Genomic DNA, 22,534 nt, shown 5'->3' with positions numbered 1-22,534 from the left:
GCAATACCAGGCTAGAGGGCGCCCGGGCTCACCTCCTTCCCCCTGTCCTTACAGGGGAGCTCTTCGCACAGGCCCCAGTGGACCAGTTTCCCGGCACAGCTGTGGAGAGCGTCACTGACTCCAGCAGGTACTTCGTTGTCCGCATTGAAGATGGAAATGGTATGTTGGGTCTGGGGGCCTCTTCTGAGCTTCAGAAGCCTTGCCTCCAGAAACAGGAGATTGATGGCTCTCACCTCCCCCCTCCAGGGCGACATGCTTTTATTGGGATTGGCTTTGGGGACCGAGGGGACGCCTTTGACTTCAATGTGGCATTACAAGACCATTTTAAGTGAGTACCTCTTGGGACAGTATTCTTGGGACAGTCTCCTCCTTCTCCTCCCTTCTTTCCAGGACAGAACCGTTCTTCCTGGTTACGGAGTTCAGTGACTGCTTTGTCTGTTAGCAGCCTGGCAGTCCTCCTCCAGGTCGCCTTCTCTGCTCTGCTGGTCCCCAAAGCTGGGTGTCCCTGTGTCAGCTGGTCTGGTCTTTTCAGTGTCCCAGCTTTTCCTCAGCAGCCCCTGAGCTCTCAGAGTCCTTGTCAGGCTCCTATGGCTCTCAGGGTCTGCTCCTTTATAATGTCATAAGTGAGACTAACATCTCCAGGTCACCTCAAAGATGCTTTGGTGTCCTTTGTGAAAGGACAGGGCATCCTCAGGGCTCTGCCCCTGACTGATGGTAGCTGGGCAGTGCCTGGCCATTTGTGTGGACACCCCATCCCAGGTGGCTGCTAGTAGCATTGTAGGAGGGTACGCAGCATTGTGCTGCCCTTTGCTTTTAGGTGTCTGTCCTGTCTCAGAATATAGGAGTGTCCAGGTGGAGCCAGAGCCACAGGGAAAGCGCAGGCTCTCGCTCCTCCTGGGTACCATGTGTGAATGAGCTTATCCAGTTCTCAGAGCAGTGTTAAGACCTTAGAGTCTAAGCCAGTGGTTCTCAACCTTCCTAATGCTGCAACTGCAACCCTTTAATACAGTTCCTCATGTTGTGGTGACCGCAACCATAAAATTACTTTTGCTGCTACTTCATAACTAAATTTGCTACTGTTAATGATCATAATATAAATATCTGCTGGGTGGTGGTGGCACACGCCTTTAATCTCAGTACTCGGGAGGCAGAGGCAGGCGGATCTCTGTGAGTTCGAGGCCAGCCTGGGCTACAGAGCGAGATCCAGGACAAGCACCAAAACTACACAGAGAAACCCTGTCTTGAAAAAAACCAAACCAACCAACCAACCAAATAAATAAATAAATATCTGTTATGTGGCATACCTGATATGTGACCCCTGTGAAAGGGTCATTCAACCCCTATGTTGAGAACCACTGGTCTAAACCATCGTGCTGATAGCCATGCAGCTGCTTAAGAGTTCCAGACCTGGGACTTGAACTACTGGTTGGGAAGTTGGCCTCAGCACGGGCCTCCTAAACTGAAGGCATTGTGGATGAATGCAGGGCAGCTGCTGCTCCTGCCTCACCACTCTCTTCCTGGTCCTCCCCAGGTGGGTGAAACAGCAGTGTGAGTTTGCAAAACAAGCCCAGAACCCAGATGAAGGCCCCCGATTGGACCTGGGCTTCAAGGAGGGACAGACCATCAAGATCAACATCGCAGTGAGTCCCACCCTCACTTGACTCACCTCACTTTGTGGGCCATGTCTTGTGACTCTTGAAGCCACCCAGCCCAAAGCTCCCCAACCCAAACCCGTTACAGTTCTGTTCCATCCCGGTAGCCATAGTTGATCCAGCAGCTTGGCCTTGTGCCCGGTTCACCTCAGGGTACCAGGCCTCTGCTTCTATGGCTTTCCAAGTTGAGCTGACCATGTACAGATGTGACTGCAAAGTGGCAGGAGAGACTCTAGGACTGGAGCAGCCCTGGAGCCAGGGCTTCGGAGGAAAAACACATGGCCCATAATGCTGGAAACCATGGAAGGCTTCCTGGAAAGAGCGGCCTGTGGGCAGGCAGGAGGGATGGATCAGAGGGTAGCTACTCAGCACCAGTGCTGGTGTGTCTGTCTGCCTGTTAGAGTGGATCAGGAGGTTCAGTGTGCTTATCTCAAGCTGTATCTTGGCCTCATGCCTGAGTGAGGACGGTTTGGGAGCAGCACCCTGGGCTGGAAGGCATTGAGGAGGGTGCTGGGAACCATGGGCAGCTTCTGCTGGTGGTGTTGCCCTGGCCCCTCGAGTCTTCTTGCTGTGTGGCTTTGCATCCAGCATCCCCTGCCAGCTCTTGTTGAATAGAAACAGGTCAGGGTGGACTGGGTGCCCAGGCATGGGCTCTCCCTGGCTGTTGGAGTGGAGGGGCGATGGAGTTGGGAGGCATTTGGGGGAACCAAGGACCAAATGGGTTTGTTTAGAGAAAGCGTGTGACTCTGAAATAATGCTTTTCCTCTTTACTTACCATTTCTTTCTCTTTCCTGCTTCATGCTGGTGATGCTTTGGGACCTTGAAGTTGGCCAGCTGGCCCTTGAGAGGAAATGCAGGTCCAATCCAGTTGACTGGTGGCACTGGGATTCTTTCTCTTGCTTGGAAGAACTAACATTTAATGAGCGTCAGCTGTGGGCCAGGTAGTGTTTTCAGGCGTTTCTCATACGACTTCAGGACCTCCCTCTGTAAAAGACAGAAGGTTAAGGCACAGAGACAGGGAGTGGGAGGGGGGACTTGGCCAGGAGAGGAGAACTAGAAACAGCTGGTCCAACTGGGTGCATGGGGAGGATGCTGGGCGTTCTATCTCTGCTGCTGCTGCTGTGCTCACACAGAGACTGCTTCGTTATCAGTGTGGCTTGTGCTGGTTTCTGGCTCACACTTGGTGCTCACTACTTTATTATGTTGTACTGAAGTGTCGCATATAGAAAAGTGCCTGGATTATAAATGTGGAACAGAGTGAGGTTTTGAAACCAAACAAGGGCTGAGAAGACAGATGACTTGGTAGAGTGTTTGCCTTGCAAACATGAGAACCTGAATTCAAGACCCAAGACCACCACCAGCAACAACAACAAAATGCTGGGTGTGGGTAGCACGTGCTTGTAACCCAGTGCTAGACCAGCCATCCTCATCTAAGTGGTGAGTTCCAGGTCAGTAAGGGATTCGAACTCAAGGAGGTGGGTGGTGTTTCTGAAGATGGCACTCAGGATTGACCTCTGGCCTGCATACTCAAATGCACCCTCAGTCACATGTATGAACACACACACACACACACACACACACACACACACACACACACACACGTACACACAAACTTAAAAGCACGGGACTTCCCTAGGTCAAGAAGTAGAAGACTGAGCCTTTTGGGAGCCCAGGTCCTGCCCACTTCAGTGGCTTCCCGCCCTGACTTCAAATACCCTGGATTGGGTCTGTGCTTCGCTGTTGTGAGTTGTGTGGGAGACTTAATCCCTTTCAATATGATCCCCTCATTCAGTGTCCTGTTGTAAGAGTTACTCATGTTGTTTGTGGTTGGTTGTCCTCTGTGATGGCACATGCCATTGTGTGTGTGCTCCTCCTAGTTCATCTGTTTCACAGGATGAACACTGGGGAGGGATTCCATCTGGGTTAGCTCCAGATGGTGCTGCTGTGAATGTCCAAGCTCATGTCTTTGTTGCGTGCACACACGTGTCTAAGGATGGGACTGCAGAATCCTGTGATGCGCTTAGTGGATGCCTTTGGATGCTTCGGCAGATCGTTCTGACCGGCTTCCCTTGCCTCACTATGCACGAATGTTCTGGCTGCTCTGTGCCCATCAGTACACTGCAGTCAGTGTTCGGGCTGTTGCCGTGGGGCAGAATGGTGTATGGCTGTAACTGGTGTGTCCTTTCCTAATGCGAAGTGAGATCAGGAGCTGGGTTTTAACATTGACTGCATTGATGCTACATGGAAGATTGAGATGGCTTGGCTCTAGCTCATGCTGCTGCTGGAGGGGACTGTCGTGTGCTGTACAGATGTTGAGGACTGGCGGTCTCCATGGGGTTTTCCAGTACATGATGACTCTGGCATGATGGCTGACTTCATTCTTCTCTTCTCTTTAGAACATGAGAAAGAAGGAAGGAGCAGCTGGGACGTCAAGAACCAGGCCTGCCAGCACAGGAGGGCTGAGCCTGCTTCCCCCGCCTCCAGGGGGCAAGACCTCCATCCTCGTCCCTCCCTCTGGGGAGCAGTTGTCTGTCGGGGGATCTCCAGCCCAGCCCGCAGTTGTTCCTGCTTCAGGTGAGTGCTGGGGTGACGGTTGCGTCCCAACCTGGCAGCTTTGTCCCCAGAAGTGATCCTGTTGCTCCCGTTTCTCACACTCACTTTGTAGCTGTGTGTGTGTGACTAGATGGTGGCACCAGAGTGTCTTGCTATACTTGAGGTTCTTCTGTTCCCTGGCCTTTCTCGTAACCCTTCAGGGCACCTGTCCTGTCCTGGTAGGCATGACTGAAGTTGTCACTGTGCAGGTGGCTGGGCCTCAGTTGTTATCAAGTGGTCTGTGCTCCGATGTCGAGGGAGAGGCGAACCACAGGTGCACAGGCCACATGTGTCGGGCCCACGTCACTGGGGTCAGCAACACACCCCTTGGGGGGACTTTCCAGAGGAGCCTGGACTCTGAAGGAAGCCCGCTGGGGCAGGAGTTGGCATTCTAGGTAGAAAGAAGAGCGAGACCAAGGCTGAGATTTTGAGAATCGTTGTTCTTAGAGAGGTGGATGCAGCTGTTGGTGTGCCGCTGTGAGCAGGAGACACCACGGCGGGGATGTGGTGTGACTCCTTGGTGCACCATCAGAAGCTGGGCAGCTGAGAGGCTGCTTCCTCTCCCCCTTCCCCTCCCCAGCAGGCTGGGATTGTCACCAGCCCTTTTCCACAGTGCTCTCAGCAGGTCTGGAGTGATGCACCTAGGCAGGGAGCCTTGCTGTGCTCCTGGTTCTTAGAGTCTCTGACATTGGCTCCTCTCTCTGGCGGTCAGGCTCCAACCTGACAGTTTGAGGTTGGTCAGGAGAGTGCCAGAGGTGAAACCAGCATCAGGAAATCATTCTTCTGGCATTATGTTTAGAGTGTGCTCACAGGAGACTGGCTGTGGCATCGCCAGGGACAGGAGCAGCAGTCTGAATGCTTAGGACATTCTTGTGTATGTCTCGGCCTTCCCTGGTTTCTGGGCCCTGTCTGAGTGCACATGGAGGATTAGGTCCTGGAGATACCATAGGACAGGTATTGCCTATGGTATCCTTGACTTGGGGTGGATGGAGTAACATTTTGATAAACAGGTAGAAATGCATTTAACACCTTCCTAAACCATAATAAAGCTGAAAAAACCAAATCCAGCACCATTAGGTCAAGACCCTTTGTACAGCATGGAGTCTGCTCTCTGTGGTTTCCATCCTAGTGCTCACAGCCTGCAGCGAGCATGTTCACACACAAGATGGTGTCAGGCAGTAGGTCAGCTGCCAGCTGCTGGTGCTGTCTGCTCCGGAGCCACTGGGGCAGAATTTAGACCAGTTTTTGAGTTTCTACTGGCCTGCATCTCTATGCCTCTGTTTTCCCATCTGTAGAATGAGGTAGTGATGGTGCCTATAGTGAAGACCACCTGAGCTAAGCCATGTGCCACATGGAGTAGTATGCTGACCACTCTGAGCTCTCACTGGGTGCCAGCCTGGGTTTACACATTGGCATTTTAGTGACACCGTGTGCTGGGCCTGTACTGAGCATGCCAGATCTATGCACTCACTCTGCCCTGTGAAATTATCCTGTCAGCCGAATGAGAGATGAGAAAACTGAGACTCAGATGACCTGCACAGTCACACGGCTAATCCCGGCCTGACCTCCTCTGGGCGCTGTGGTGAGATGCAAATGCGATAATGCATGCTTAGCACTCGGTGAGCTGCCAAGTGCCCCCATTGTGGGCCTTCTTTATCTGTTTCCCAGCCCAGGGCAGATGAGAAGCGGCAGCGTGGCCGTCACAGCACAGGAAAGGTGCCAGGGGTAAGAAACCAGGAGTAGGCTGCCCCAGGAGAGAAGTGCAGGGCCAGCTCTGTGTGGCCTGGACTGGAAGGCTCTCCCTGGCAGTGTTTGACCTGAGGCTGGAGCCGGTTGATCCACACGGTACCTCAGGCTTTCTGGAAGGTGCTCTGGGGTTTTGGGAGGCGTTCCCACTCCAGAACCCAGGGCACAGGTGTGACTCCTGGGCCCTGGCACCGTTCCTTCCGCCTTGTGTGTGGCTCCTGCTTTCTTTCTAGGGGCCACCAAGGATCCATGAAAAAGGTGGTAGAAATGTGACTCTCTGGAGTCGTTTGTCTCCCTGTGTCTCAGCTGCCTGGGGTCATGAGACTGGCCACCAGATTTCAGAATTTAGTAACTGAGAACACCAGAAAGAGATCTCTGACTTCCCTGTCTCTTTTCTCCCTCACTGTACAACAGAACCCTGGCCACAGTCTAAGCCTGCTGCCGCTGCCACTGCTGATGTCTGGGGCGACTTCACCAAATCCACAGGGTGAGGCGGGAAGCTTTCTGGGCTGGGTGGGGCCAGAGCTGTTCCCTGTGGTCCCTGGAGTTGCTGGTTCGACCTGCTGGAGTCCAGCTCTGGTTACATTTTCATGGCAAACATGGACAGAGCCCTAGCTTGGCGACACACTGCCCTCCTTACCTCTATAAAGGCTTTCACTGTTCCCCACTGCCTAAAACCTCCTTCTGCAAACTGGTCACCAAGTGCTGCCCAGGGTCAGGAATCAAGACCCAGATTTTAGGCCTGGACCATCTTTACAGGACCTCTGAGGAAGGCATCTCCTGAGCTTTATGGCCTGCCCTTGGGATCAGGGAAAGATTGGAAAGATGCCCGATTCCTGCATCAGGGTATAAGGGAGACTCTGGGGCTGTCAGTACAGGTCTGTCCTCTGTAAAGGAACGGACAGCTAAAATCCACACACGGGCCAGATTTGCTGCTGCTGCCCTAGGCCCTTTGGGGACTGCCTGCTCAGAGCTCCTTCTGCCCAAAAAGATGCCCACCATGGCCGCTCTCCAACAGCGTGATAATGCCACCCTCCCTGTCTTCCCTTCACAGGCCACCGTCCAGCCAGTCTCAGCCTGGCACCGGCTGGGTCCAGTTTTGATGCACAACTTTTTCTTCATGACTTCCGGGAAGGAGCTGCCTCATCCAGGCCCACAGAAGGAGGCAAAGCGCTCTCTAGCTGGCCCCTGGAACATCACTGTCCTCTCCTTGCCCAGCTCTCTAACAGCCTGAGCACAAGAAGCAGTAAATGGGCTCCGTGCTACACTTGCTGGGGTTCAGGGGCTGCACAGCCAGAAGACAAACACTCCAGGCCCCCCATCCTTCCTCCTCATGGGAGGGACCCAGACCTGCCCTCTTCCATCAAGTGATCCTTATTAAACACAGCCCCAAAGCACAGAATGGGTTGAGTTTGTGGCCTGGGTTCAGCTCTGCCCTTCAAGTTGGCAGGTGTCCCAGATTCATTGTTGGGCTGGGGTCTCTGCACTCTGTCCATAGTAGCCGTTATTGGGTGCCTTCCAGAGACCATCCTGGTTGCTAGCAAGTCTTTGAGCTGTAGCTTGAGTGATCTGTCAGGGGACACTGGAAGGATTAAGCAGCTTTTTGAAAATGTTAATACATTGCTCTGCTAATATGCTGACCAGCACTAACGTGCCCTTGCAAGGGACCCGCCATGCCAAGGGCCTTTCACACCCTTCTCCCTGCCCTGAGCCTCAGAGGCAGCAGTGAGAGTCAGCCTGCACTTTCCCTGTCTTCAGCCAGGCCCCCCTCGGGTGGGGCAGGCTCTGGAATCCTGCTGGGTAATGTGGGGAAGTTGCAGCATCACAGATTGGGCCAGCCGGCCTGTCTTCTGGTTCTGCTCCAGACTCACAGGTTCATGGTACAGCTGGTCCTTCCCTGGTGGCGTTTGGAAGGAATATCTGTAGATAGCCTCTTTTTCTCCTTCAGAGACTGTGACAGAAGGAGGTCTGTTAGCTGAAAGTCCAGGCCATCAGGAGTAGTGATTTATAAGAAATCATTGTCTCCTCATTGCATCTCTAAAGTTTCTTTATAGACTTAACCTTCAGTTGAAAGGTTTCTCTTTTGAAAGGTCAAGAGTGTGAACTGAAAGAAGTTTTGACCTTGTGGGACCAGAGTTTTAAAGATGGAAAAATAAATGTTTTTACTTGTGTAGTTTATGTCAGATGGGTGTGTTCTTGGCAGCGTGGCTGCTCAGCTCTCAGGTGCCAGGGCATCCTGTCATCCAGAAGAGAACCTGATCTTTTGCTCTGAGGATAGCACATCTCTTAACATGTCTAGAGGAGTCTTTTCCCACCTTGTGGCAGTTGGAGACTGCTTGTGTCATAGACCTTCAGTGGACAAAGCTGTGGAGAACCCACCACACAAGCCCAGGTGTGAAAGGGTGCATGTACACAGGCCAGGCAGAAAAAGTTAAGAAATCCTGCCCACTGAAAACAGAAGAGGACTGTGCCTCATCACTTCGGCATCATATTGCTGCCCACTAAGTGAATGCCCTTTGTGTACATGGAGGCTGAACATCGGAATGCGTAGACCTGTAGGGTTCCCTTAAAGTCTGCCAGGTGTGATGGTACCTATCTGTAAGAAGTGGAGGTGGGAAGATGGTGAATTACAGGCCAGCCCTGGCTACATAGTGAGACTTGGTATCACCAATCTTATAGGAGCTGGAGAGATGGCTCAGCATTTCAGTGTGTGTACTGCTCTTGCAGAAGACCCAAGTTTGGTTTTATTGCTGTGAAAAGACACTATGACCACAGCAACTCTTATATAAAGAAAAACCACGCCTCTTTCCGCAAACTATCACCATGGTGCGTAAGAATGCCCTGGCTGATGCCCTCAAGAGCATCAGCGATGCTGAGAAGAGAGGCAAAAGCCAGGTCCTCATCAGGCCCTGCTCCAAAGTCATTGTTTGGTTCTTAACTGTGATGATGAAGCATGGTTACACTGGTGAGTTTGAAATCATTGATGAGCACAGAGCTGGGAAAATCATCGTGAACCTCACAGGCAGATGGAACAAGTGTGGAGTGATAAGCCCTAGATTTGATGTGCAACTCAAAGACCTAGAAAAATGGCAGAACAGTCTGCTCCCATCATGTTGGTTTGGCTTCATTGTACTGACAACCTCAGCTGGCATCATGGACCATGAAGAAGCAAGATGAGAACACACAGGAGGGAAAATCTTGGGATTCTTTTTCTAGAGATGTGAAACACAAAAAGCCTCCATGGACTGAAAAAAAAAAAAGAAAAAGGTTTAATTATTTAATTGGGGCTGGCTTACAGTTTCAGAGGTTTTGTCCATTATTGTCATGGCAGGAAGCCTGGTGGTGTGCAGGCAGACATAGTATTGGAGAAGGAGCTAAGAGTTCTACATCTTGATCCTCAGGCAGCAGAGGGAGACTGTGCGTTAACACTGGGCATAGCCTTTCTCCACCCCCTGGGAGCTTTGCCTCGAGTCAGACTCGCCCCTCCACTACGCCACGCCCCTTCGGCGGGGAGCCTTTCCCCACCGTAGAGCGCATCCTCTGTCTTAGCCTCGCCCCCGCTTCGCCATGTAGCGCCTTTCTCCACCAGGAGGCGCTCTCCGCCTCGGCCCCGCCCTCACCCGTTGGGGCCACCCCCTAAGACCCCGCCTCTTCCTCCCTCTCCGCGCCTCGAAGGCCCTTCTCTTTGGTCGGTCCCTCCCGCCGTTCTAGCCCCACCCCCTACGTCGCCACGCCTTCTCCACGCCCCCGAAGCGCACGCCCCGCCCCTCGGCTGTGTCCGCTCGGCCTCGGCGGCGGCCCGCGAAGGTAGGAGCCCGCGCCGCGCGTGCGCGGGGCGGGGACGGGGCGGGTGCGCCCGGCTAAGGAGGCGGGCTGGAGCTGTGTGGGTGTCCTGGGGTCTCTAAGCACCCCGGGCGACCCCGCCGGGCTGGACTGGGCCAGGTCTGGGCGGGAAGGGAACGCACGGGTGGTGCGTACCCATTGGAGTCTTCCCGCCAGGGGCCCGGGGCCTGAGGCCCAGCAGGCTCTCACGGGATGCTCTCACTCTGCTGGGCGCAGCCGTCGAGGACGATGGTCACCCGAAGCCCCATGTCGCTGCTCACGGCCTCCCGAGTGCCAGGCCGGGCCCCACGTCCCTCACTGGGAGCTCTTTCTCTTTCCTTTAGCCGGTCTCTGGGGAAAGGCTCTCCATAGTGCACACAAGCAAACTGGAGCCCAGTGCGGTCACTAGGCGGTCTAGCGTGGTGAGGACGCAGAAACCTGTGCGCAGAGATTTGGGTTTCCAACCCAAGGGTTCTCAGGGTGGGTCCAGCCAGTAGCTCTGGAACTGGCATTTGGAGAGACCTTGCAAACCCAAGCCTGAAGGCATGTCTGCCCCCCCACACTCCACATCTGCCCAGCCCCCTGGGGACCGGACTTGCCTGGAGAGTTAGGACCCTTAGGGAGGGACCTTGGAAATAACCGCTGTCTACTTCAGATTTCCTGTTTTCCTGTTGAGATCACAAATAACTCCAAAGAGTAGCAGAGGCTGTGGTTCCCAAACACGCATTCTCTTCATTTGCCCCCCACCTACCAGGCGCAAGTCCTGCGGATTGAGTGGGTCTTCGAACTGTAGGAACCTTTAACCCTTCTAGGAGGCACTGCCTGGCCTGGACTCCTGGTGCTGGACATGGGTTTACTGGTGTCTTGTGGTCCCTGGCTGTGTGGCATGACTGAGATTTATGCAACCCCTAGCCAAAGTTAAGGGAATTATTCACCCCACCCCCCATTTAATTTCCTGTTCAGGTTAAATATCCCCCAAATCCTTCATTTAAAACAATTTCTTAGAGCCAGGTGGTGGTGGCACACGCCTTAAATCCCAGCACTCGGGAGGCAGAGGCAGGTGGCTCTCTGTGAGTTGGAGGTCAACCTGGTCTACAGAGCGAATTCTAGGACAGCCAGGGCTACACAGAGAAACCCTGTCTCAAAAAATCCAAAAAACAAAACAAATAAATCAAAAACCAAGTTTTCAGATATTTACATATACATAAAAAGATTTGGGGGAACAGGACCCAAATCAAAGCAAAATGCACTCCTGCCTCCTGCTCCAATACCCATATAGCCTGCAGTAATTTTACACATATTTGGTGTACTGTGGTTAGTCACCGGAAGTCAGGTATGGACCACTTGTGGCATTGACTCAGAACTTTCAGGATTTCAGATTAGAGATGCTCGGCATGTGTAGTTGCTCATCTAAGGGTTCATTCATTCCTTCAACAACTGTTTGTAGAGCTTTGGGCCCTGGGCAGCGTGGAGGTGCTGATGCACGATCCTCTGGGTAGAGATGGCAATGTAAGAAGTGAATCACTACCGGCGAGGGCCACTTTAGCAGGGGGGTCCAAGCGAGCTCTCTCAGAAGGTGATGCTGTTGAGCCGAGATCTGATCTCACTGGTACAAGGTGACCAAGCCTCTGAGGAGGCCTGGCCAGGATCAGCGTTAAGGTAGTCACTTGCTGTCAGGGTTCATTTTTGTTGCTGTGTAGAAATCACAAGACTGGATAAGGTTTTTTTTTTTTTCCTTTTTAAGTTTATTTATTTTCATTTTATGTGTATGGGAGTTTGCCTGAGTATATGTATGTGTACTTTGTGTGTGCCTGGTGACCACAGAGGCCAGAAGAGGATGTCAGATCCCTTAGAACTAGAGTTACAGACAGAGCTACCACATGGATGCTGGAAACAGAGCCCAGGTCTCCTGCAAGAGCAGCAAGTGCTCTTAACCACGGAGCCACATCCCCAGCCCTAAGACTGGTAATTTATAAATGAAAAAGCTCATTAATTCATGCTGAAGGATAGGAGTTCCATGGGTGTCATATCTGGCAAGGAATTCATGCTAACAATGAGGTGGGAAGACAGAATTGGGAGGGCAGAGGGGAGGTGCTGAGCTCATCCTACAACAGCCCTTTAAAAAAGAAAAAAATTCACGCGCTGGAGAAATGGCTCAGGTGTTAAAGGCTAGGCTCACAACCAAAAATGTAAGAGTTTGATTCCCAGCACCCACGGCTGTCTCTCCAGTCACACACACACACACACACACACACACACACATACACACACACACACACACTTACATGTTATGTGTGCCTCTGCGGTGCAGATATGTGTGCATGTGTATTCATATATGTGTGGGTGCACCAGAGGTTGGTGTCAGATGTCTTTCTCAGTCTCTTTTCACTTAATATATTGAGGCAGAGTCTTCTGCTGAACCAGAGCTCAGGGATTTGGCTGGTCTAGCTATCCACCTTGGTCTGAGGATTCCCTGTCTCTGCCTCCTGAGTGCTTGGATTAGAGGTGGGCAGTCGGGGTTGCTATTGCTGTGATGAAACACCATGACCAAAGCAACCTAGGGAGGAAAGGGTTTATCTGGCTTACACTTCCACACCCACAGTCCATCTCTGAAGGAAGCCAGGACAGGAACTCAAACAGGACAGGAACCTTCAGGCAGGAGCTGATGCAGAGGCCATGGTGGGGGTGGGGTGGGTGCTGCTTACTAGCTTGCTCCTCATGGCTTGCTCAACCTGCTTTCTTATAGAACCCAGGACCACCAGACCAGGGATGGCCCCACCCACCGTGGGCTGGGCTCTCCCCCATCAATCACTAATTGAGAAGATGCCCTATAGATCTTCTGGGTATTTTCTCAATTGAGGTTCTCTTCTTTCAGATAACTCTAGCTTGTGTCAAGTTGACCTAAAACTAGTCAGTACAACCACCCTGTATTTACAGAGGTGCCAGGGGTCAGAAGTCATGCTTTTGTGGTAAGCACTTTGCCTACTGAAGCACGCCCCCCCCCCTTTAGATTTTTTTATTTCATGTGTATGAGTGTTTTGTTTGCATGCATGTCTGGATACCATGTGCATGCCTGGTGCCTGCAGATGCAGAAGGCATCAGAGTCCCCTGGAGCTGTAGTTAGGTGGGTTCTGGGAATTGAACCTAGGTCTTCTGGAAGATCAGTTAGTGTTCTTAACCACTGCACCATCTCTTAATGTAGCCCAGTTTGGGTCAAACACAAGATTCTTTTGCCTTTGCTTCCAAAGTGCTGGGATTACAGACCTGAACCACCACACCTGGCTTTAACCCACACTTGTGATATAAGTAACTACAGTGTTGAGAAAGGTGTTAATCCCTCTGACCTAATCCCCTCTTAAAGGTCCCATCACCTCTCAACTCTTATTCTGGGGACCAGATTTCACCATGAGTTTGGGAAGGGACAAACCACATTAGAACCCCAGCAGGTGATGCTGTAGCAATCAGATTCCTATAACGAATTTGGCCAGCTTTCCTCCCTCCCTCCCTTCATCCCTTCCTCCCTTCCTTACCTACCTACCTACCTGAGACTTGGAAGGAAGCTGCAGATATCAGGGCAGTGCACACCCACAGAGTTTTTCAGTGCCATCTCAGGATCCATGGGGAGAATTTTTGGTAGAGCCAAGGGTTGATATTACCCAGTGTCCAGGGTCTAGCATCCTGCCCCTTTCAATATCTTAGGACACTGTGGGAGACACAGAATATTTCTGTTCCATTCTCCAAGCACATCTGTGATCTCATCTGTGCTCAGTTGAGCATCTAGGGACTAGACATCCTGGCCCAGGGTGATCGAGGTTCTCCTTGACCCGGTTATGGGTATTGCAGCCTGGAGGAGTCCTGTGGAGGCTCTTTGGAAGCAGGGCAGGACTGAGTGGCAGCTCTCTGCTCATGGGTTTAGTTTTGCTGAAATCTGGATGTTTGCCATAGCAGCTTGGTGGCACTTACCTTCTTGGTCTGGTGTACCTTGTTTCCCGCATTTCCATTTGCAGGACAGATTCCTTAGCTGGGAAGGAGAGATCAGTCTGGATTGATGTGCATTTATGTAACACCTGCTGCATTCCTGGGTCTGACCTGGATACAGCCACAGGCCTTGCCTTTCAGGCATTTTGGGAGGCTGCTTGGTCTAAGTGGGGTGAGCTTTAGGCTCACGCTTCTACACAGCGTGTCACCTTGAATAGGTGAGACCCCAGCCCACCCCTCTGAGCCTAGTTTTGCTCATCTGGAAAAGGGCTGATGTGAGGATTTGATGGGTTCAAGTGGACCTGTCCTAGAACTGAGGGACCTGGAGAGCAGAGATGGCAGATGGTGTTAATGTGAGCTGTGAGCTCCCCTGCCATGCCTTGTGTGTTCTGGAGCGCTCCCTGCTTTGAGTACTGTTTAATCCCTACAGCGACCCCCTTCCTGTTTATAGAGGAGGAAACAGTCTAGAAGAGGTCATTTGTCCAGGGCCATACTGCTAACATGCGGCCCCAGCAAACTCGAGGCTCTAACTGGTGTGCCACACAGCCTCCTTGCTGCAGGGAGGGAAACTGCCTCAGACTCAAGCCCAGGGACTGTGCATGTTGAATTTTTCAGTGGGTGAAAACAGTGTTTACCCACTGTTAATGGTGTGAACTGGCGCCCGTTGGGTGCTGCTGGTGGGCAGACGTCTTGTTTAGTATCAACTGTTACCCAGGAGGATGCTGGGGCTTGGAGGGGCTCAGTTCCTAGTGTTGTCTGAGCTCCTGCTCTCTTTGCTTCTAGCCTGTAGCACAAACATCTGCCCAGCAGGCTGCGAATGTGTTCTGAGCAAGCCTTGTGAGCCCGTTCCGGGTCACAGCAGATGCTCTATAGACTGGGGACTCTGGCCTTTCCCGCCTCCAGCAGCTGGGCTTGGAAGGCTCCAGGACCACAGCCCGGGGAGGGGAGGGTGTAGAGTGAAGGGAAATGCTGTTCCCTCTCTTCCCATCTTCCGTTCACATTTCCCTCTTTGCCCTCCTTTGCGCTCTTCTTGCCTCTGTGCTGGCAGGTCCCCAGGGCTGCTTCTGCCCACTCCTCTGCTCGTGTATCTCTGCTTCCCTCTGCCCTTCCTCCTCCTCTCCCATCTGAGCACCTCCCCACCCCCTGCATGGTCACGTGAGGGCACCGCCGGATTTAAGCTTAATCTGCTGGGCACTCAGCCCAGCAGCCTGGCGTTGTTAGTGTGTTAGCGTGTTGGTGCGTGTAGCTGATCTGGTCTTTGGGGAGGGGGGCTGTGGGGTGCCCACAGACCCCCCTCCATGAACCTAGGGCTGGCAGAATCCTTGCAGCCCCAGCTGGCATTGGAGATTGTGATCCAGGTGGGTCCTGAGGGCTGTGTCTACCCTGCCCAGGGCAGGGCAGAGGATAAACGACCTAATAGGAGCAGTGAGGTCGGTGGAGGGAGGTGTGGGGCTGGCATACAGGAGCCGCAGCTTGCAGCTCTTGGGGCCACACTGGCCAACTGCTAGGACTCCCTAATTCCAGTGCACAGTAGTGGGGGAAGGGCCCCTCATGGACTTTAGGGATTACTGGCTTCTGGCACAGCAAAATCCTCCTTACCTACAGTGGGAGCTGGACTGGAGGCCCCCCCCCCCCCCCCCAAGCTGCCTCCAGTGTGGTGCCTGAATTACCGTGGGCTTGGTTTCCTTCTCGAGCCTTCAGGTCCTGCCTGGAGCACAGACCTAGGAGAGACTCCTAGGGAGTCTTTGCACTTTACCCTTCAGGCATCAGCTTCATCTCCTGAGTTCTCTAGACTCCGGCCTCAGGACTTGCCCAACCCTCAGGCCAGGAAGCCAGGGGTCTAGGGTCCCTGAAAACGTTCTCCTTCCACAGACACTGGAGAGCTGTGTCCTGAGACCAGACCAAGAGAAGAGCCTGAGTGTGCAGAGCCCAGCCCAGGACTCCCAGGGTACCAGCCTGCCAGTCTGTATCAGGGAGGTCATCACCCGCAACCTCTCTCAGCCTGAGAGTCCAGGTGCCACCTGCCACCCTGCCAAGGGTCCTTTCTCCCTACTTTTCTCCTCAGCAGCCATAGATACAGATAGTGCTGTGTGTGTGTGTGTGTGTGTGTGTGTGTGTGTGTGTGTGTGAGAGAGAGAGAGAGAGAGAGAGAGAGAGAGAGAGAGAGAGAGAGAGAGATCTATACACATGTGTGCAGATGTTTCCTGTGAGCACGAGGACATCAAAGGAGGACAGGGTTCCTGCAGTATCGCTCTCCACCTATTCCATTACAGCAGGGTCTCTCACTCATCCTTGAGCTGGGCTGGCAGCCGGCCAAGTCCTGATTCGCCTGTCTCTTCCCTGAATAGCTCTTGGGTTACAGGTACCTGAGGGGCCATGCCCAGCTTTGTGCGTGGGTGCTGGGATTTGAACTTGGATGCTCAGTCTTGTGTAGCAAGTGCTCTTATGCACTGAGCCGGATCCCCAGCCCCTTCTTGAATACACATAAGGAGACAGGCGCAGCTCTGGGAGGCGTGGATCTACTTCACGGAGGAGGAAATGGAGGCTGAGATCCAATTTGCCCGAACTTATTTTATTTATTCCCCACGTGGCACAGCTAGAGGAGAAGGCGGGCAAACCCTCGCTGCTCTCTGCTTCGGATTTGAACACCAAATACTACATTTCCTCCCAGGGATGGTGTGAGCTGTCTGAGGCTGAGATTACGTGGGGAGGCAGCCGGTTGAGACCAGGCTCCTGCCAAGGCCTGATGGCCGCAGTTCCTCCTGGTATGTGGCATGCGCGACCAGGTTATGCAGCCTGCCTGAGTGCCTGGTCATGAGGTCAGCTGGTTAGTTGGTGGTGTGGAGCCCTGGCAGCTGTTCTGGTGTTTTTTGAATCGCTGCTACCATCTGGTTCAGTTTCCAGATCAGGGCTGGGCGGTCTCTTTGAGGGGACCAGGCAGGCTGGGACTGCAGAGTCGGGGAGACTTAACGAACCCCCCCCAAGGCTAGAAGGCCTGCAGAGTGTGTCCATGTTTGTCAGGGTCAGAGTAGAGCCCACAGGGGAGGGAGAGGGTTTCTCCTCTGGCCTTTCCTCTCCTCTCCTTCCTCTTCCCAAGCTAACCTCTACCATCTTAAGCCCTGGTTATGAGAGGACTGGTGGTCATGGTGCTTGTCTAAAATCCCAGCACTCGAGGGGCAGAGGGAGGGGATCATGGGTTCTGTGCCAGCCTAGGCTACCTTACCTCACAGAAAGCAAGGGAACAAAGCAAAGTTATGAGAAGCCCTGACTTTGAGTAAGGCTTGATCGTTTTCCTGGCATGGTCTCATTACTGTTCCACCCATTTAATAGATGAGTAAAATTGAGGCCCCAAGGAGACTAGTCCTCAGAAAAGGAGGGATCAAGAATTCAGAGCTTCATGTCCCCGGGGTGGGTGGGTACAGAAAGATGTTCTCTTGACTCCTAGCTAGAGCCACCCTCCTGCATGTTCTGGGGATGTGGCCACACTGGCTGTGGTTGTTTCTACACAACTCTAGTTCTTGGCTTCTCTTGCCAGCCTTCTTGTCCCTCGGCTCTCTTGGCCCTCAGTTGCTGCAGCCACACACGCCCAGGGTCCTCCCAGGGCCCCGGCCCATCATCTTGTCGCAGGAACGAGTAGGACACCTGTTTGGGTGGTGCCCTTCTGCACTAGACAGAAATCGGCCTCAGCTCTTTGTCCCTTGCCAGCCCCTGCCCAGGTCCCAGAGATGGCTTCGCTGCTGTCGCTGCAGGAGGAGAACCAGCTGCTGCAGCAGGAGCTGTCCCGTGTGGAGGACCTGCTGGCCCAGAGCCGTGCCGAGCGTGATGAGCTTGCCATCAAGTACAATGCCGTCAGTGAGAGGGTGGGTGCTGCTGGGGCCCGGCGTGGGTGGGGTAGGAGATGTCCTGACCAGGCCCGCTGACTGGGTGAGGATGGGCACCTGGTTCAGACTGCAGCTCTGTCAGCTGGGGTGGCCTTGAGCTCGTGTGGCCTTGGGGAGTTGCTGGTGGTGGAAGATTGAGAAGAGTTGGGTGAAGGATGGAGTGTGTACGCAGATAATGGTTATAATAGTAGCTGCCGTTGGCAGAGCGTGGTGGCGCACACCTTTAGTCCCAGCACTGGGGTGGCAGAGGCAGGCGGATCTCTGTGAGTTTGAGGCCAGCCTGGTCTACTAGAGCAAGTTCCAGGACAGCCGGGGCTACACAGAGAAACCCTGTCTCGAAAAACAAAAAGCAAAAAGGCAGCTACCATTTATGGAATGCATACTACATGCCAGAAATATCCTGGGTCCTTTCTATTTACTGTACCAAAGTCTGTACCGTTATAGTACCCATTTAACCAAGGGGAAAATAGAGGCTCAGAGAGAGAAAGAAAGCGCCACGCCTTGTGTCGCACAGCCAGTTAAGACAAGACTCTGGTGTCCTGGCTCCCAGGCCAGGACTATCTATTGCCTTTGTTTTGGGGGTGTGCAGAGAGCCTGCTGGCTCCTCTAGCATTCACCGTGTGCTGGTGGGAGGCCCTGTCTGTATGGAGCCCTGTGTATTGTCTTGTGTGTGTTCTGTACACCTCTGGTTGTGGAGCATGTCCTGGCACTGCCTGCTCAGACAAGCCTCTGACTTGTTGGGGCTTGCCAAGGAGCAGAGTGGAGGCCCCGTGGTGGTTCCCTAGCTTTGAGGACACTCAACAATTCATTTCTTGGGGTCTGCAGGGGGTGCAGAGACAGGGTGGCAGGAGTCCTGGGTTGGTACTGTTGATGGGCCAGAATCAGCCTCCTGCTGCTTAGACCTTCTTGGCCCAGAGCACAGTGCCAGTCCCCTGGGGACGACCTCTTAGGTGCCAACTTCAGCAACTGAAGCTCACACTGCCCCCGATTGACAAGGAAGGGGAGGAGAGGTGTGGGTGGGAGGTCCCTTCTCTTCGGGGACATAGCTGCTGGGGGGTCTGCAGTGGGGCCTGAGGGGCTGTGCCCATCTAGACCTTCCCTCATATAGTGGCACAAATTGCCTGGGCTTTTAATTGTTCTGTGTCTGAGAGAGTTTGGGTGAGACCCCACACGGAGGCAGAAATTGGATGAAAATGACCTTGAAGGCCTTTCCTGGAGGAGAAGGGTCCACAGAGAGCATAAGAACCCAGTGATCACCTTATTACAGATGGAGAAACTGAGGTCCGCAGAAAAGCATGCTAGGCCCAAGGGCAGTGGTGAAGCTGGACAGGGCCCACTGGTCCAGGGCTGTGGTTGTATGATACATTGGCTGGTACTCTCTTCAGCCCGTGCCTGCCGGTGACAGGCGCCCTGTGGTCACACTGGCATGGTGGACTGGTCGGGGCAGCTAGTGAAGTTGTTCTCATCCTTCAAATCCCACATCCGCCTGGGAGAGGGAGTGGGACAAGAGTCAGGATTCATGCTCTGCTCATTGGATGTCCTGTGGAGAAACTGAGGCAGGACTCTCGGAGGCCACCTCCCAAGTAATAGTATACCTCAGTATCCCCAAGAAACAGGGGTAGGGTGAGGTAGGTGGGAAAGAGGCAGTGGCATTATTATTCCTTGGCTCTAGGGAACAGATTCCCTGGGTTCCCCCAGTGTCCATGGCAACCTGGGCTTAGAGAGTTTAAGGGGGCAGCAGAGCAGCAGTTGCTAAGGAGACAACAAACTACTTTCATCCATTCTTGTGGCGGCCTCCTTTCCGTTGGAATTGCAAGTCACATCGAAAGGCTCTTTTGTAAAGGGCAGAGTCTGTGGAGAGAGGTGAGGTATGGCCTGCAGGAGCCTGGCACTGAGCGCCAGGGAAACGGGTGGAGTCCCTAGTAACGGACCAGAAACCTTCCCCACCACAGAAGCCGGTAGCGCTGGGGTCACATGGATGTGCAAAGCACACACAGTGCAGGCCACAAATAGACCCCACCTAGAACACAACACCTAGAATCAAGCCCACCCTGTGGATGCACTCAGACTCACAGACTGTATGAGCCAGACACCACACAGCCCTGCCCTGGCCCAGAGCAACACTCTGGTGAGCAATCACAGTACCTCTGCGTACAGGAACCGACTGCACAGAGCACTGTATGCATCTCCTGGCTGGACACAGACGGCAGAAAGGACAGAAGCCAGCAAGAGCCATCATCTGTCAGCCCACAAAGGCACTCACACATGCACAGTGCAGTCATTACCGCTAACTGTGACCCAAGGAGCTCAGACTCTTCCCCAGGCCCCCAGTTTATGTCATGCCACGCCTCCCTGGCATACACAGACACACAAGCACATGTCCTGGTACATACAGATAGACATAATGTCTGTACCACCCCTGTGGTCCATAGCCTGGATCATGAGAAGGCCAGGACACCAAATGTCAGCACACACCCAGTGCATCCAAGGCGTGCAGGGTCCCATGTGGAGATATGGCTAACCACCCCCCACTCTCTGAGGCACACTCGCCGATGCACGAGGCACACTCACCGATGCACGAGGCACACTCACCGATGCACGAAGCACACGTATCTCAGGGCTGTGTGATAGATGTCGATACTGTCCACTTCTCTGCTTGCTTGGGGCTCTATGTGGACATTTGCCACAGACTCAGAAAGTTCCTATTGCCACTCCCTTAGCAGTCTGTGCTGTGTTCGTCAGCCCCTCCCTGTTGGTGTCATCCCAGTCAGCACAGTCACCCTACCCACCACCACTGCTGAGGGTGGCGCTTAGAGCATCTACCAGGTACACTGGCTAGTACAGGCCTGGAGGGCCACTGACCTGGCCTGAACCCCAGGTTAGTGTGGGTAAGAAAAGCCTGGGTACTTGGGAGATGGATGATAAGTGTGGGTTGGCGTCAGTCAGCTAGGCTGGGGATCATCCATTGGCTGTCCTCAGTGCCCTGTCTGTGCTCATGACCCTAAGTCTGCTCATCTTCAGTCCTTTCGCCCTCAACCCCTTCCCTGACAGCCAGAAGCTGAGGGGACAGTACCCAGGAAGAGTAGGCAGGACTATCCGGCACCTGAACAGGGGGCTTGAGAGGGCTGGTGGACAGGCCTCCTCTGTGTACCCATGGGGTCTGAGGGTGGCACACTGCACACACCTGGAGTGGAGGGAGCTGGACAGGGGAGGCTCCTGTGAGGTGAGGGAGAGGTAGGGTTAGGGAGGCAAAGCAGTGCTGGATGGGGTGCAATGGGGTGCACACATATATCTTAAGGTGTGTTTATTGGAAGCTCATGTGTCCCCCTGGGACACTGGAGACTGCCTTTGTGCATTATGTGCTCTCTGTGAGCTCAGATCTTATGCATACTGACACCTCTGTTCTGAATAGATTCACTATGCACTCACGTTAGTTCACTGGTCTCAAATATTCCCTGAGGGGCCAGGGCACCCCACAGCCAATGTCCTAGGTATTCAAATCCAAAGGGAACAAAAATCCAGGCTTTCCTGAGCCTGCCTTGGGGAAGGGAGAGGGGTGGGGAGACATGGCAGCAGACTGAGGCATGAACCATAGTGGGGTGGACTCAGGGTTCTGAAAGAGTGGCAGAGAATGCCCGCAGCAGACTGGTACTTCTGCAGTCTGCCTCCACATGCGTTTGCAGACATGTGGTGGTAGGCTTACCTGCACACGCCTGTCTCCTGTGTGCCTATGATTGCCTGTCTGTGTGCCTATACCTGCTCTATCTGCATGCCCATGCCCACCCCACATATATTCCCATGTCTGCATTGTGTGCTTGTGCCTGTCCCGTGTGTCCAAGCATGTCCCATCTGTGTGCCCATGCCTGCCCTATGTGCCCAAGCATGTCCCATCTGTGTGCCCATGCCCACCCCACATATATTCCCAGGCATTGTGTGCCTGTACCTGTCCTGTGTGTCCAAGCATGTCCCATCTGTGTGCCCACACCAGCCCATGCCTGCCTGTGTACCCAAGCATGTCTCATCTGTGTGCCCATGCCCAACCCACATATATTCCCAGGCATTGTGCCTGTACTGTCCTGTGTGTCTAAGCATGTCCCATCTGTGTGCCCACACCAGCCCATGCCTGCCCTGTGTACCCAAGCATGTCCCATCTGTGTGCCCACACCAGCCCATGCCTGCCCCTGTGCCCAAGCATGTCCCATCTGTGTGCCCAAGCCTGTCCTGTGTGCCCACACCAGCCATGCCTGCCCTGTGTGCCCAAGCATGTCCCATCTGTGTGCCCACACCAGCCATGCCTGCCCTGTGTGTCCAAGCATGTCCCATCTGTGTGTCCACACCAGCCCATGCCTGCCCTGTGTGCCCAAGCATGTCCCATCTGGGTGCCATGCTCCGTATGCCTATGCATTGCCCTGCCTGTGTGTCCATGCCTGGTTCAGCTGTGTGCTCATGCAAGCTCCATCTGTATGCTCATGTGTCATACACATGTGCACTGCATCCTGGGCCTACCTGCCTGTGACTGCTCCTTGGAGTGCTGTCAGCTTGCAAGGCATTGTGGGTCTGAGCCCAGGCTGATGTCTCCTGAAGAGGCCTGGGCCTGCTTGAAGCACAGGACTCTCACCCAGGGCCCTTCCCTGCAGCTGGAGCAGGCTGTGCGGCTGGAGACTGGGGAGCTGGAGGCGCAGGAGCCCAAGGGGCTGGTGCGGCAGAGCGTGGAGCTGCGGAGGCAGCTGCAGGAGGAGCAGGCCTCCTACCGGCGCAAGCTGCAGGCCTACCAGGAGGGCCAGCAGCGGCAAGCCCAGCTAGTGCAGCGGCTGCAGGCCAAGGTCAGGGCTGCCCACCCCCATCCCTGCCTCACCCCGCTTC

General features: G+C 53.8%; 3 protein-coding genes across 9 annotated transcripts in view; all 3 read left to right on the top strand.

Annotated features, from left to right (window-relative positions):
* Positions 1-7,205, top strand: part of Necap2 (NECAP endocytosis associated 2) — a 74,768-nt gene extending 67,563 nt beyond the window's left edge. For both annotated transcript variants that reach the window (XM_037203156.1, XM_028880703.2), the window contains exons 3-8: positions 55-159; positions 247-328; positions 1,532-1,640; positions 4,049-4,226; positions 6,405-6,477; positions 7,045-7,205. In XM_037203156.1, coding sequence (XP_037059051.1) covers positions 55-159; positions 247-328; positions 1,532-1,640; positions 4,049-4,226; positions 6,405-6,477; positions 7,045-7,093 — 596 coding nt within the window. In that variant the 3' untranslated portion in view covers positions 7,094-7,205. The remainder of the gene's footprint in view (positions 1-54; positions 160-246; positions 329-1,531; positions 1,641-4,048; positions 4,227-6,404; positions 6,478-7,044) is intronic.
* A 1,499-nt stretch (positions 7,206-8,704) lies between these two features.
* Positions 8,705-9,271, top strand: LOC114700844 (40S ribosomal protein S15a-like). Its single transcript, XM_037203157.1, has one exon. It carries the CDS (start codon positions 8,814-8,816, stop codon positions 9,165-9,167), a length of 354 nt encoding a protein of 117 aa, XP_037059052.1. The 5' UTR covers positions 8,705-8,813; the 3' UTR covers positions 9,168-9,271.
* A 437-nt stretch (positions 9,272-9,708) lies between these two features.
* Crocc (ciliary rootlet coiled-coil, rootletin) overlaps positions 9,709-22,534 on the top strand; it is a 44,914-nt gene continuing 32,088 nt past the window's right edge. Inside the window, exons 1-5 of one of the 6 annotated variants that reach the window (XM_037203152.1) lie at positions 9,709-9,797; positions 15,663-15,804; positions 16,462-16,555; positions 17,496-17,650; positions 22,309-22,494. In XM_037203152.1, the coding sequence (XP_037059047.1) occupies positions 16,537-16,555; positions 17,496-17,650; positions 22,309-22,494 (360 nt within the window). In that variant the 5' untranslated portion in view covers positions 9,709-9,797; positions 15,663-15,804; positions 16,462-16,536. Of the gene's footprint in view, positions 9,798-14,090; positions 15,149-15,662; positions 15,805-15,927; positions 16,556-17,495; positions 17,651-22,308; positions 22,495-22,534 lie in introns of those variants that run through there. The other 5 variants (XM_037203155.1, XM_028880707.2, XM_037203154.1 and 2 more) reach the window with 5 other exon arrangements.

The sequence above is a fragment of the Peromyscus leucopus genome, chromosome 2 (genome assembly GCF_004664715.2).
Source record: "Peromyscus leucopus breed LL Stock chromosome 2, UCI_PerLeu_2.1, whole genome shotgun sequence".
Classification (NCBI taxonomy): domain Eukaryota; kingdom Metazoa; phylum Chordata; class Mammalia; order Rodentia; family Cricetidae; genus Peromyscus; species Peromyscus leucopus.
This window is presented reverse-complemented; position numbering and strand designations above follow the sequence as displayed.